A 14,000-nucleotide genomic window follows, 5' to 3' on the forward strand; every position below is an offset into this window, starting at 1 on the left:
GCAGTATTATAGTAGTTATATTCTTGTACATAGGAGGTAGTATTATAGTAGTTATATTCTTGTACATAGGAGTAGTATTATAGTAGTTATATTCTTGTACATAGGAGCAGTATTATAGTAGATATATTCTTGTACATAGGAGGTAGTATTATAGTAGTTATATTCTTGTACATATGAGTAGTATTATAGTAGTTATATTCTTGTACATATGAGTAGTATTATAGTAGGTATATTCTTGTACATAGGATTAGTATTATAGTAGTTATATTCTTGTACATAGGAGTAGTATTATAGTAGTTATATTCTTGTACATAGGAGGTAGTATTATAGTAGTTATATTCTTGTACATAGGAGCAGTATTATAGTAGTTATATTCTTGTACATAGGAGTAGTATTATAGTAGTTATATTCTTGTACATAGGAGGTAGTATTATAGTAGTTATATTCTTGTACATAGGAGGTAGTATTATAGTAGTTATATTCTTGTACATAGGAGTAGTATTATAGTAGTTATATTCTTGTACATAGGAGTAGTATTATAGTAGTTATATTCTTGTACATAGGAGCAGTATTATAGTAGTTATATTCTTGTACATAGGAGTGGTATTATAGTAGTTATATTCTTGTACATAGGAGCGGTATTATACATTTGTGGTGGCATGTATCAGCTTCTTGAATAGATTATATACATATGTATTCTTACAAATTTGCTCTTTCTTATTCCATCGCTGTGGGGTGGGGAGTGGCGCATAAATGATAGATTTATCAATGTAAAGAAAATCCCCAAATTGCTCAGATAATTGGCTTTATGTCAGTATTCACACACATCCCGCCCTGTCCACTTTTATTACATCAGGATTCTACAAAGAGAAGTTCAAAGCCAGTTGTAGGATTCGGAGAACAGAAAAAAGAGCAAACAAGAGCCGACTGCAGAGGGAGAAATGAGTCACTGGATAAGGAGAGAATATGTTTTCAGGGTGTGCGGGTAACAATGTGCGGGAACTCTCTGCAGACCTAAATATCCAGTGATATCTCCTGGTCTTGACATACATAATGGTGCAATGGATAGAATGGAAAACTGACCCAAGGGAAAGAGGTTGGGGGGGTGGGGTGGGGCTGGTATTGTTAGTAAGTATGTGAATATAATCCCACTGTGGCCATATTGCCTATATGTAACATGATATATAAGTAACCAATGTGAGATCTGTTTAATTTTACCGATATGTTAGAGCAGGATATAATACTGCAATATAATGTCATAATAATGGGATATATGAAACGGGGGGCAACATATGGGTCTGAAAATCCCTGGATTTAGAGCAGATATGAACCAGGAACAGACATCTGCATCCTCACAGGAAGCCTAAAGAATTTCATAGCTACAGGAGATGAAAAGTTTTCTTAGCGGTTGGGGTCCTCGATGTATGGGGGGACGGGGGGGGGGGGGGCTCAGGAGGCAAATACCCAGCCGCTGTGCTATTCCTCATCTGGTGCACGCAAGATAAGACTGAATAGATTTTTTAGATTTGAGAAAATAGTTACTAGTTATTATTTGTACAAAGTATGACGGTGTTATTTATACACAGTATGGCGGTGTTATTCTTGAGCTGTTTAAAAGTATATTAGTGCACACCGTATACTAGTGTTATATATACACAGCATAGTGTTGCTATTTGTGCACTGTGTGGCAGGGTTGTTTGTGCATAGTATAGTGGTGGTTTTGTACACAGCTTGGCAGGGTTATTTGTGCATCATTTGTGTATAGTATAGTGCAATGTTATGCAGTGTTGTTTATGCACAGTACTGTGGTCATATCTGTGCACAATATGGCACTATTATTTGTACATGGTATTGCAGTGTTATTTGTAAACAGTTTGGCAGTGATATTTGGGTATAGTATAGCAGTGTTATGTGGGCACTGTGCGACAGTGCTATTTGTGCACAGTATGGGGTGTTATTTGTACACAATATGGAAATTTTATGTGTACAATGCGTTGCAGTGTCACTTGTATGCAGTATGGCAATGTTATGTGCACACGGTATCGAAGTATTATTTGTGCACAGTATGGCAGGAATATTTGTATAGTATGACGGTGTTATTTGTGCACTATCTGGCATTATTAGCTCCTTATAGCTCACCTTCCTGCACCTTTATTAGTGATATGGGGGTGACCGATCATATTGGGGTTATGTTCATTCATTCTTATTGTTTCCAGTGTTGCATTTTCAGGGTTGCGATGACATCATCGGTGCCTTGTGCTCTGCGGTTCTCCAGTGTTACAGATATCGGATCCAGATGTGTCCTGACTCCTGCCTGTTCATTCATCCAGTAGATTGGAGCGGAGACTTTCTGTATGGAAGGGGTTAATCCAGCATCCACTAATGGGTACAATATGTTATGGAGGAAATCTCGGCCTTGTTATGTTATGAGATACCTGAACCCCATTGTGTGTTTAGAGAAGACTAAGAGGTCGTGTGTTATGAGAAATGTGGTTACTTATACCATCCGAGAAGTCGCACAACTGATGGATTCTGCGACAATCGGAGGGACATGGCCGCAGTCACCCTGCAGCCCCCCATCTCAAGTTGCAGCACCTGAGGTTGTGGCAGGATCCATGGCTGCGGGCAGGCCCTCTCCCCAACATTCACGTCAAAGATCTCTGTAACAGTATAATGTCCCACAGCGGCCCCTGCACACTGTATAATGTCCTATAATGGCCCCTGCACACAGTGTAATATACCACAGCGCCCCCTGCATGCAGTGTAATGTCCTATAATGGCCCCTGCACACAGTATAATGTCCCACAGCGGCCCCTGCACACTGTATAATGTCCTATAATGGCCCCTGCACACAGTGTAATATACCACAGCGCCCCCTGCATGCAGTGTAATGTCCTATAATGGCCCCTGCACACAGTATAATGTCCCACAGCAGCCCCTGCACACAGTATTATGTCCCACAGCGGGCCCTGCACACAGTATTATGTCCCACAGCGGGCCCTGCACACAGTATAATGTCCCACAGCAGCCCCTGCACACAGTATTATGTCCCACAGCGGGCCCTGCACACAGTATTATGTCCTATAATGGCCCCTGCACACAATATAATGTCCCACAGCGGCCCCTGCACACAGTGTAATATACCACAGCGCCCCCTGCATGCAGTGTAATGTCCTATAATGGCCCCTGCACACAGTATAATGTCCCACAGCGGCCCCTGCACACAGTATTATGTCCTATAATGGCCCCTGCATACAATATAATGTCCCACAGCAGCCCCTGCACACAGTATTATGTCCCACAGCAGCCCCTGCACACAGTATTATGTCCCACAGCAGCCCCTGCACACAGTATAATGTCCCACAGCGGCCCCTGCACACAGTATTATGTCCTATAATGGCCCCTGCATACAATATAATGTCCCACAGCAGCCCCTGCACACAGTATTATGTCCCACAGCAGCCCCTGCACACAGTATAATGTCCCACAGCGGCCCCTGCACACTGTATAATGTCCTATAATGGCCCCTGCACACAGTGTAATATACCACAGCGCCCCCTGCATGCAGTGTAATGTCCTATAATGGCCCCTGCACACAGTATAATGTCCCACAGCGGCCCCTGCACACAGTATTATGTCCTATAATGGCCCCTGCATACAATATAATGTCCCACAGCAGCCCCTGCACACAGTATAATGTCCCACAGCAGCCCCTGCACACAGTATAATGTCCCACAGCAGCCCCTGCACACAGTATAATGTCCCACAGCAGCCCCTGCACACAGTATTATGTCCCACAGCAGCCCCTGCACACAGTATAATGTCCCACAGCGGCCCCTGCACACTGTATAATGTCCTATAATGGCCCCTGCACACAGTGTAATATACCACAGCGCCCCCTGCATGCAGTGTAATGTCCTATAATGGCCCCTGCACACAGTATAATGTCCCACAGCGGCCCCTGCACACAGTATTATGTCCTATAATGGCCCCTGCACACAATATAATGTCCCACAGCGGCCCCTGCACACAGTGTAATGTCCTATAATGGCCCCTGCACACAGTGTAATGTCCTATAATGGCCCCTGCATACAGTGTAATGTACCATAGCGGCCCCTTACCTAAAACTCCTTCCCCCTCTAGACATCCTGCAATCACTGCCATGCACTATGGTAGTTGCTCCCAATTGATGGGGGGCTGCAATAGGTGCCATAGGACCCTCTGGTTTTTGTTATTATATTGAGGATGGCGGTTTTAGGATGTTTGAGATTGTGACAGATTATTCTTCTCCAAATGAGGCGCACGTTTCCCAGACGACCTCACTCCTGAGGAATGGAGTCAGAGCAAAATAATTCCAGAGCAAACAAGATTGGAAAATTCTCCGTGTTCTGTAACCCATTCATCATTATAGGAAACAGCTGATGGATCGGCGCAAGGCAGGGATACGGTATAAGGTCTCATGGCGGTAATATACACCACATGTTACCCATAATGTGGCCCCAAGTGAAGGAAATACCCGCCAGGACATCACAGCACACGGAGCGAAAATGCACATGGTGCAGGGGTCAGAAAGGCAAATAAGGACAATACATTACTTATCTGGTAAGGATCCTGATTTACTGAATGTTATACTTCAGAGCTGCATTCACAATTTTGCAGCTGACAACATGCATGAGGATGGTTTCTATTGACAAGTAGAATAGTGAGCGCAGCTCTGGAGTATAATACAGGATAAGTAATGTAATGTATGTACACAGTGACTGTACCAGCAGAATAGTGAGCGCAGCTCTGGAGTATAATACAGGATAAGTAATGTAATGTATGTACACAGTGACTGCACCAGCAGAATAGTGAGCGCAGCTCTGGAGTATAATACAGGATAAGTAATGTAATGTATGTACACAGTGACTGCACCAAGAGAATAGTGAGCGCAGCTCTGGAGTATAATACAGGATAAGTAATGTAATGTATGTACACAGTGACTGTACCAGCAGAATAGTGAGCGCAGCTCCGGAGTATAATACAGGATAAGTAATGTAATGTATGTACACAGTGACTGCACCAGCAGAATAGTGAGCGCAGCTCTGGAGTATAATACAGGATAAGTAATGTAATGTATGTACACAGTGACTGCACCAGCAGAATAGTGAGCGCAGCTCTGGAGTATAATACAGGATAGGTAATGTAATGTATGTACATAGTGACTGTACCAGCAGAATAGTGAGCGCAGCTCTGGAGTATAATACAGGATAGGTAATGTAATGTATGTACATAGTGACTGTACCAGCAGAATAGTGAGCGCAGCTCTGGAGTATAATACAGGATAAGTAATGTAATGTATGTACACAGTGACTGCACCAGCAGAATAGTGAGCGCAGCTCTGGAGTATAATACAGGATAAGTAATGTAATGTATGTACACAGTGACTGTACCAGCAGAATAGTGAGCGCAGCTCTGGAGTATAATACAGGATAAGTAATGTAATGTCTGTACACAGTGACTGTACCAGCAGAATAGTGAGCGCAGCTCTGGAGTATAATACAGGATAAGTAATGTAATGTATGTACACAGTGACTGCACCAGCAGAATAGTGAGCGCAGCTCTGGAGTATAATACAGGATAAGTAATGTAATGTATGTACACAGTGACTGCACCAGCAGAATAGTGAGCGCAGCTCTGGAGTATAATACAGGATAAGTAATGTACTGTATGTACACAGTGACTGCACCAGCAGAATAGTGAGCGCAGCTCTGGAGTATAATACAGGATAAGTAATGTAATGTATGTACACAGTGACTGCACCAGCAGAATAGTGAGCGCAGCTCTAGAGTATAATACAGGATAAGTAATGTAATGTATGTACACAGTGACTGTACCAGCAGAATAGTGAGCGCAGCTCTGGAGTATAATACAGGATAAGTAATGTAATGTATGTACACAGTGACTGCACCAGCAGAATAGTGAGCGCAGCTCTAGAGTATAATACAGGATAAGTAACGTATGTACACGTGCAGTTCTGCCTATCTATCCTGGATTTACCTGTAAATGAATATTAGAAATAAAGACACAAATGTCACCAATTCCAGAAAAACATCATTTATACATATATGTACATATACAAAGAACGCAAAGTCTAAAACAGAAGTATCAGCAAAGAAAACTCCATTTTAACTCTTTGCTGCCTGCAGTGGGCTACGACACGACGCACTGCGGAATTTTGATTTGCAGCAACAGGGTTAGTACAAAACGAGCCATAAAATATACAATTTTATAACATTTTTTTAAATACATTTTGCTTTTCTTGAAAAATCCTCATTACACATGCTTTAACATGAAACTGTGTGAAACAGGCAAAAAACAGTTTATAGTATTGTCTTGTCAGGTTAGAATTGACGGATACGCCAGACATCGACTGAGATCAGATCTTGAGTAATATTCCATGTGACCGGGTCTTACCCAAACCTCCCATGTATTCTATTATCATTAGAAAGTCTTAAAGGGATTGTCCAGGTTTAGAAAAACATGGATGCTCTAATCTGGAAACAGTGCCACGCTAGGCCACAGGATGTGGGCGGTATTGCAGCTCAGCTCCATTCACTTCAATGGAGCTGCAATACCAGTTACAACCTATGGACAGGTGTGGTGCTGTTTTTGGTAGAACGCAGTCATATTTTTGTAAACCCGGGCAATCCCTTTCACCAATTAACGGTATACAAGGTAAAATAGTTCTGTAAATGGATGTGGGATATATGCCGAAAGTATTTAAAGGAAATCTCCACTCGTTGCGTAACGTGACGCTGCTGATCTCCCATAGAAAGCCAATGACTAAGGCTCAAAAATGGTAGAATGGAAATATATCAAGTCCCAGTTTTATCTCACCCCTGCCCATGATGTACCACGAGTTACCAGTGACCACGTCCACCGTGGGCGGAGCTAAGTTGTCACCAATTAAAGGGATGTGGCTAAGACATGAGACATATATAAAGGTCATGAGACATATATAAAGGTCCCACAAGGAATAGACCTGAGACATAAGGCCAAACAACTGGGGGTTAATATTTTTCCCCATGTACCCCTTTAACAAGGGAATTTGGTTCTTTAAGGTGGGCAGTTTCGGAAAGGGAAGAGATAAGAGATTGTCAGGCACATCTGAGAATGGGGGGGCATATGAGATAACGAAAAATACCAGCTCAACAGCAAATACTGGGTGCCCCAAAAATCACTAGAGCAGGTGACCCCTAATACGACTTGAAGGAAGCGGCTCCTCCAATTGTAAGACATCTCAATCCATCGTCAAGACTTTTCGGATCATCTTTTAGGATTCTGGATGGTAAGATGCAGGGGTGTCCAGTTGGTTGCCAGATGGCCAAAAAAGGTCAATGGTGTCCTATGTTGTCACCCCACCTGGCCCCGTACCTCTCAGTCACCTTTGGCCGGTCATGGTAAGTCATGGGTTTCCTTAAGTGCGGATCCAGATCAGTGATCCTCAATGTGCCAGCTCTCTAGTTGTAGCCACACTACAAGTCCCAGCATGCACTGCAAGCCGCTAACTCAGGGCGCGATCACTCTCACAACGGGTGGGGACATTGATATAGACAATGGCCGGACTACCGATCCCCTGGATGTAGCTGAATGGGTTATGGGTTACACTAGAATACCAGGGCCGAAGAAGGTAAAAGGTCACCGAGGAACGAAATAAGCAAATCACATGACGGAGCCCATAAACTATCAGAGATATATGTTCTGCTTCTCACTAGAGGAGTATAAGGAATCATGATAATGCAATGTATAGGACGAGTTATATTTACATAGACCTTTATACTATACCGAGAGTTAGGTGCACACTAAGGGTTAATCAATATTCCATTTGGGAAATATCAGGATTTGGTGATCAGTCTGTGGCCTCCATGTCGGGACGTCCTCAATGACATCATCACGAGTGGACAGAGCACTGGCGTTCCTGAAATACTCGGTTCTGCTGAAGAGCCAGTCCTTTCCTGTATTTATCAGTGTCAAAATCAACACACTGTTCTCCTGATGATGTCATCAGTCCCGTTATCTGATTGGCTACCGGGGACTATGTCTGTGACCTCCTACTTGTCTCTATTCCCTTCCTCACCTCATGATATTGCTCTCATCGCTCCTCAAATTATCCTAATAGTGAACAGGTCACTTTCCCCTACAGAATCAACACACCCTTCTGATGATGTCACCAGTCCCGTGATCTGATTGGCCACTGGAGACGATGTCTGCGACCTCCTACTTGTCTCCATTCCCTTCCTCACCTCATGATATCGCTCCTCACATTATCCCAAAAGTGAGCAGGTCACTTACCCCTACAAAATCAACACACTGTTCTCCTGCTGATGTCATCATACCTATAATCTGATTGGCTACTGGGGACAATGTTTGTGGCCTCTTCCTTGTCTCCATTTCCTTCCTGACATCATGGTACTGCTCCCAACACATCACTTCACTCTGCATTCACATCATCCTAAGAGTAAGGTCACTTTCTCCTACAAAATCAACACACTCCTCTCCTGATGATGTCATCATTCCCATGATCTGATTGGCTACTGAGCACCATCTCCCTGGTCCCTATTCTTCACATGAAACTGCTCCCATGGTCCTTCATCATTCCTCGCTCATATCAGAGGTAGGTCGCTTTCCCCTACAAAATCAGCCCACTCCCCTCCTGATGATGTCATCATTGTCAAGATCCAGAGCCCAATGTATGCTCATGATGGCTACTAGTGTAGGGTATTGTATCAGAAGATACGTGTATCCTATGTAAGGATCCTACGTAAGGGCGAGCCGCCACCTATGTAAGGGCGAGCCGCCCACAAATTTACAAAATATCTTATCATTGAACATAAATGTAAAGAATATCCCTGCTGGCTGTGGAGGAATCTAGAAGGTACTTGCAGTAATGAGACATATTTTGGGAATGAATCTACGCCCTAAACAGGCCCAAACAATGAACATGAATTCCACTGGCGAGCCACCAGCCCATCAATCCACGCGGATCCTCTGATCCAAAATCTGTAACCATCACATAAACATGGAGGAACTCACCAGTTTCATAAGGTCCAGATGACCATCTGCGGTTGACAGTAGAAAGAAGGATCACACATGTTGAAGTTCAACATGCCTGATCCTTTTTCCTTACTGGAGATGAGCTACAATCACACACCCGGCATCTTCCTATAGAGAGTACATGCATCCTCGGCCGAGCCCAGCATGCATGTCAGGAGGAATAGCTGTCAACCTGAAGCAATAGGAAGGATCTTATCAACGTTACATTTTTAGAGATCGAATTTCACACCTTTCTTAACACATCTTTAAAGTGGTAATTTTATCTGATACACAGCTCCAAATCCTCTTCATAGACCTAGAATGTTGTCATGTATCCCTGCAGCCACCACTAGGGGGAGCTCTGGGTCTTACTGCAGACTGTTTATACATTGAACTCTATAATAACACAGTATTCGATAAACTCCTGAGCTCCCCCTAGTGGTGGCTGAAAGAGACAGAATTTTACTATGGCACACAATGTATCAGGAAAAAGTCCCGATTGCTATAAAGATATTCTAGGAAATGAGTCAGGCCAAGATTTTGGTGACCATTAAGGCTACACTGAGTTTTAGATGTGAGCACCGAACGTCCCAATGTGACCCACCAAGTGAGTCCCCGCATTACTTATCTCCCTAGGCAGGGGTAGATACAGCCTTACCTTTATATCTTGGCACTGGAGACAGTCAGCAATCCAATTTAAAGAAACAGGACCTATATAACCATTTCAACCTATCATAAAAACCATTAGTCAGTAGAATATATGCCCATGTATATCACTCACCCACATATATATATACTGTATATATACATAGCATAGTAGGGAGAGGCTGGCTACACTTTGGATACAGATGGAAGGTACAAAGTTTTGGTATAAAATATGTATATTCCCTAAAGAGAGCACCGATCACTGGTACTTAAAGGGGATGTCCAGTTGTGGGGATTAAAATAAGGCTAATGCTTGCCTGTTCAGGAAACTAGTATTGGCGGTATTCCTTTAAGGGCTCAGCTACGATCCGTAACTGCACTGTCTAATGGAGTCTGAGGTAGTCTGAAATCCACCTCCTGTTTTAACACAGGCTCTGTCCTTCCTTCATGCTTTACACTGCAGCTCTGCCTAACCTGACTGGCTGCTGGATATCAGCACAAGCCCAGGATTGATGATTTCCAAGGACAAAAAGATTCTAAAACTACAAGGAACCGATCCACCAAAGGGAAAAAGAAGATGCTCAGGTCATGGCAGGCGCCACCGAGCCCGGAGACCCTCCAATGGCTACAGGATCGGTCAATCTGGTTGGCATATGTTTGCACTAGACTGTGTCAATGCCCCCACAGGTCTCGGGGGGGTGGTAGAGGTTTATTACATTGACCTGCAGTAAAATACATTCACAAACCCAATATCCTGTCCAGTAATATCCACCCGTGTCGGGCTTTAATACTGCTTGGCCGAGCAGAGGCGTCCCAAAGGAAAAAAAAATAAAAAATTTCCAAAAAATACAGAGAACATTTTGCATTTTTCCACCACTAAAAACCACAAAACAAAATATAAATCAGCAAAAACTGCAGAAAAGTTTACCCAGGAGGCCTTGCAAGATGTAGCGGGCGCTTAGTATTATTGGTATATGCCGCTCCTCGTAAAGTATCGCACCGAGAACAAGCGGAGAATCTGCTCAAGGCCTGGAAGAACAAGGAGAACCTTCACCGACGTCAATCCCTCCGCCCGCCGTGGTCGGACGCCATCTAGGTCAAGGGATACCTTTCATCTTAGGGTCCCACCACCTTGCGGTCTATCCCCCGACGGTATTTCGTGACCTCAAGCTCTTCCTACTAGCAACGAAGAGTTTTCACTGGAAGCCAAGTAACACAGCAGCAAAGAGTCTTCACCTCGAGACATAAAAATTTTACATACTCCCGCCCCTACGTACAATGTGCAGGCAACATTTTACAAAAATTTTTTTTTTTTTTTTTTTGTTAACAAGAAGGACGTCCTTGGACTATCTGTAAACGTTTCGCTCTTTCCGTCAGGCCTTCGTCCGTCATACATACATACAAGCGTATAGAAAGGCCTGCCCATCCCCCCTCCGTTCAGTACCCTCTCTCTACCCAGGTCCCACCCCCCCGTTGTTTGATAGGTAAGGTCTTGTCCTTGCTTGAAGGTCTGCCCTTTGCAGCCGGCCAACCAGGGGAATGCTCAGTATGGCCGCCTCCTTTATTTCCAGTGACGTCATATCCCAGGCTGTCGACCTTAGACGCGATTCGATTGAGGGCAGTGGTGGGCGCTGTAGGCCAAGGAGTTGTTCTCAGGAGTCTTCTGGGAACAGCGGTCTTGACAGTTGTCGGAAAGGGAGCCTGCAATAGAAGTAGAGCGGTACAATAAGACTCAGATCCGTGGCCTTGTAATATTAGAGGGGTTTCCAGGCTTAATAGTCGTTGACCTATCCTAAGGATAGATTGGTGGGGTCTGAAACCCAGTACCTGCACTGATCAGATGGTTCAAGTGAAAAGTCAGCACAGAACTTCCCGCTGCTGATGTCTGTTACAATGTATCAGCCTAAAATTAAAGGGGTTGTTCGGAGTAGAAACGGCCGACCTTTATTGTAGCCCAGGAAATCCCTTTAAGGATCCATCATCTGAACAATCCTCTGTGAGCCAAATAATTAGTAACACAAACGCCTATTCCATAGTTAATGCAATTCCCTGCATGGCCAAAAGGAGCGCCACTGTGCAGGCAAAACTATTTTTGTTTTCTGCATTGGTCAGACCCCCACCCATCAGAAAGTGATGGCTTATATAGCAAGAAACAATAAATAGACACTGCCCCCTAGTGGTGTATTATAGATATTACAATTCCATTAATCCGGCATGCATGGGTCCAACGTAACGCTGGTTTAGCAGATTTTTTTACCGCCATGACCTTTCGTTTAGTTAACCCAAGTGTCCTCGTTTTTATAGGTCGCACCTGAGAATTACGGGAACATCCAGATGACCAGATGCTGGATTATCGGCATTCTGTTGCACGAGATATCTATTATTTTTGTTAATCTGTTGGGTTTCGCTATCATTCTCCCATATCGGACACTGGAGGTTACGCCAGGACACCGCTGAACCAGCAGAATGGCCGCCGCCGCTATGTATGTATTTACTGCACGGCGCACATTAGTGAGATTTCTCTTCTCGTTCGGTCTTGGAATCACACAAAGCTGATATTCCCATTGGTGACAACCTCTGGCCTAACCTCAAATTCACATACATATTCATGGGAAAATCCTGCCGGCCGGGACACGCTTGTAACGGATGACTGCGGCGCTGAGCATTGGACGATGTTATTTTAGGTGTGAGCAGCTCAAACAAACCGTGTCCAACACAATAAGCTCTTTTCAGTGCAGTGAGCGGGCACTTCTCCGTGCACAATGAGTTCACACGTTTGCAGCTCATCGAGGGGCCACGGGGCAGATGGACAATGGTGGCTTTGTCCGCCGGCCACACGTGCTGAGCCATAAGTATCAGTTCTCAGTGCGCAGGGTAGAAGCCTATAACATCCCCCATCACCCACCTCCACACCATCAACCTAGGTCAGGGGTCCTTTAAATCTGCATTACAAACGTGAAAACCGCTTCTTAATATCTTATTCCTAAGCTGAGATATGACAGCATAAAGTTAAAGGCCCGAAGCCTGAGGCTGCACTACAGAGGGATTCTGATGACAACAAGCTTCTTTTGCAATTGATTCAGGTGAGGAGTTTTCACTGAGACCAAATAAGAATACATTAAAATCTACAGGATTAGCTCTATGGAAGGAAGTCAGAAGGACATGTTGTCAGTAGTGCAGCCTCACGCTCTAGGCCTGCAATTTTAAACGCTCATATCTCAGCTTAGCAGTAAAATATTCAAAAACGGATTTCGTGTTTGTAAAGTTCGCTAAAAGGTCTTTAAAGGGATGCAGGGAACTGATTGGCTGACAACAGAGATCAATAGCTGACTTTGTTTCTCCTGCTGACAGTAAAGGAGCTTGTAGTCTGAGGTTGGGCTACAATGACAGGGCTTATGGCCGGGTAACTGGATGTGTCACAACATCTCCTTGTTACAGTCACACAAGCATAAAAACAGTTTACACGTTGCGAGCGAGGAAGTAATTACACGTAATCTATCCTAATGCTACAAGGTCTGCACTACAGACACTCATTAATGCAATTAGCGGATGTTCAGAGGGGATCAGCTGGTGTCAGCGAGGCCTCCACTAACCAGAGTCACTCCAAATGTGGCCCTGAGTTGAAGGATTTAGAGCTCCACCTTGTGGTTCACCAGAATGTCTTTATTCTAATAGGTTTATTAAATTAGAACTCCGGCTTTCATTAGGATATGGCTACAATATATATTATAAAAGATCTTCCCAGGGGTCGGGGGGCAGTATTCTGAAACAGAGCTCCAAATCTTCTGCATATTTTATACCTTCTACCAGCAGCCACCACTAGAGGGAGCCGGAGATTTATACCTTTTCACAGTGCTCCCTCTAGTGGTGGTTGTCAGAATTACATAATTTAATTCTAAGTCTACACAAGGGATTTCGAATCATTTTAGGGTAGCGCTGCACTGAAAGCTATCATCTACATACCTGGTGGTCTAGGGCAGTAGAGGCATTAAAGTCAGCATTCCTGGTGTCCTAGTGTAGTGAAGGGGTTTATGTTAGAATCCCTGGTGGCCTAAGGAAGTGAATGGGTTAATACCCATATACCTGGTGGTCTAGCAGATTAATTCCAGAATTTCTGGTGGTCTAGTGCAGCAAAAGGGGTTCAGGTCTACACCACAAGTTGCCTATGGCAAGTCTACATACAGTATCCCCCTGGTGGTCCAGTGCACTGAAAGTATCAATGTATGAAGTCTCTGGTGATCTAGGGCAGTGAAAGTGTTAATATGAGTATACCTGGTGGT

The 14,000-nt window shown here is 44.1% G+C and overlaps 1 protein-coding gene across 2 annotated transcripts in view; it reads right to left on the bottom strand.

Moving 5' to 3' along the window:
• Positions 1-6,080: 6,080 nt before the first annotated feature.
• Positions 6,081-14,000, bottom strand: part of CAMK1 (calcium/calmodulin dependent protein kinase I) — a 79,931-nt gene continuing 72,011 nt past the window's right edge. For both annotated transcript variants that reach the window (XM_075287534.1, XM_075287533.1), the window contains one exon: positions 6,081-11,421. In XM_075287534.1, the coding sequence (XP_075143635.1) occupies positions 11,318-11,421 (104 nt within the window). In that variant the 3' untranslated portion in view covers positions 6,081-11,317. The remainder of the gene's footprint in view (positions 11,422-14,000) is intronic.

The sequence above is a fragment of the Leptodactylus fuscus genome, chromosome 9 (assembly GCF_031893055.1).
Source record: "Leptodactylus fuscus isolate aLepFus1 chromosome 9, aLepFus1.hap2, whole genome shotgun sequence".
Classification (NCBI taxonomy): domain Eukaryota; kingdom Metazoa; phylum Chordata; class Amphibia; order Anura; family Leptodactylidae; genus Leptodactylus; species Leptodactylus fuscus.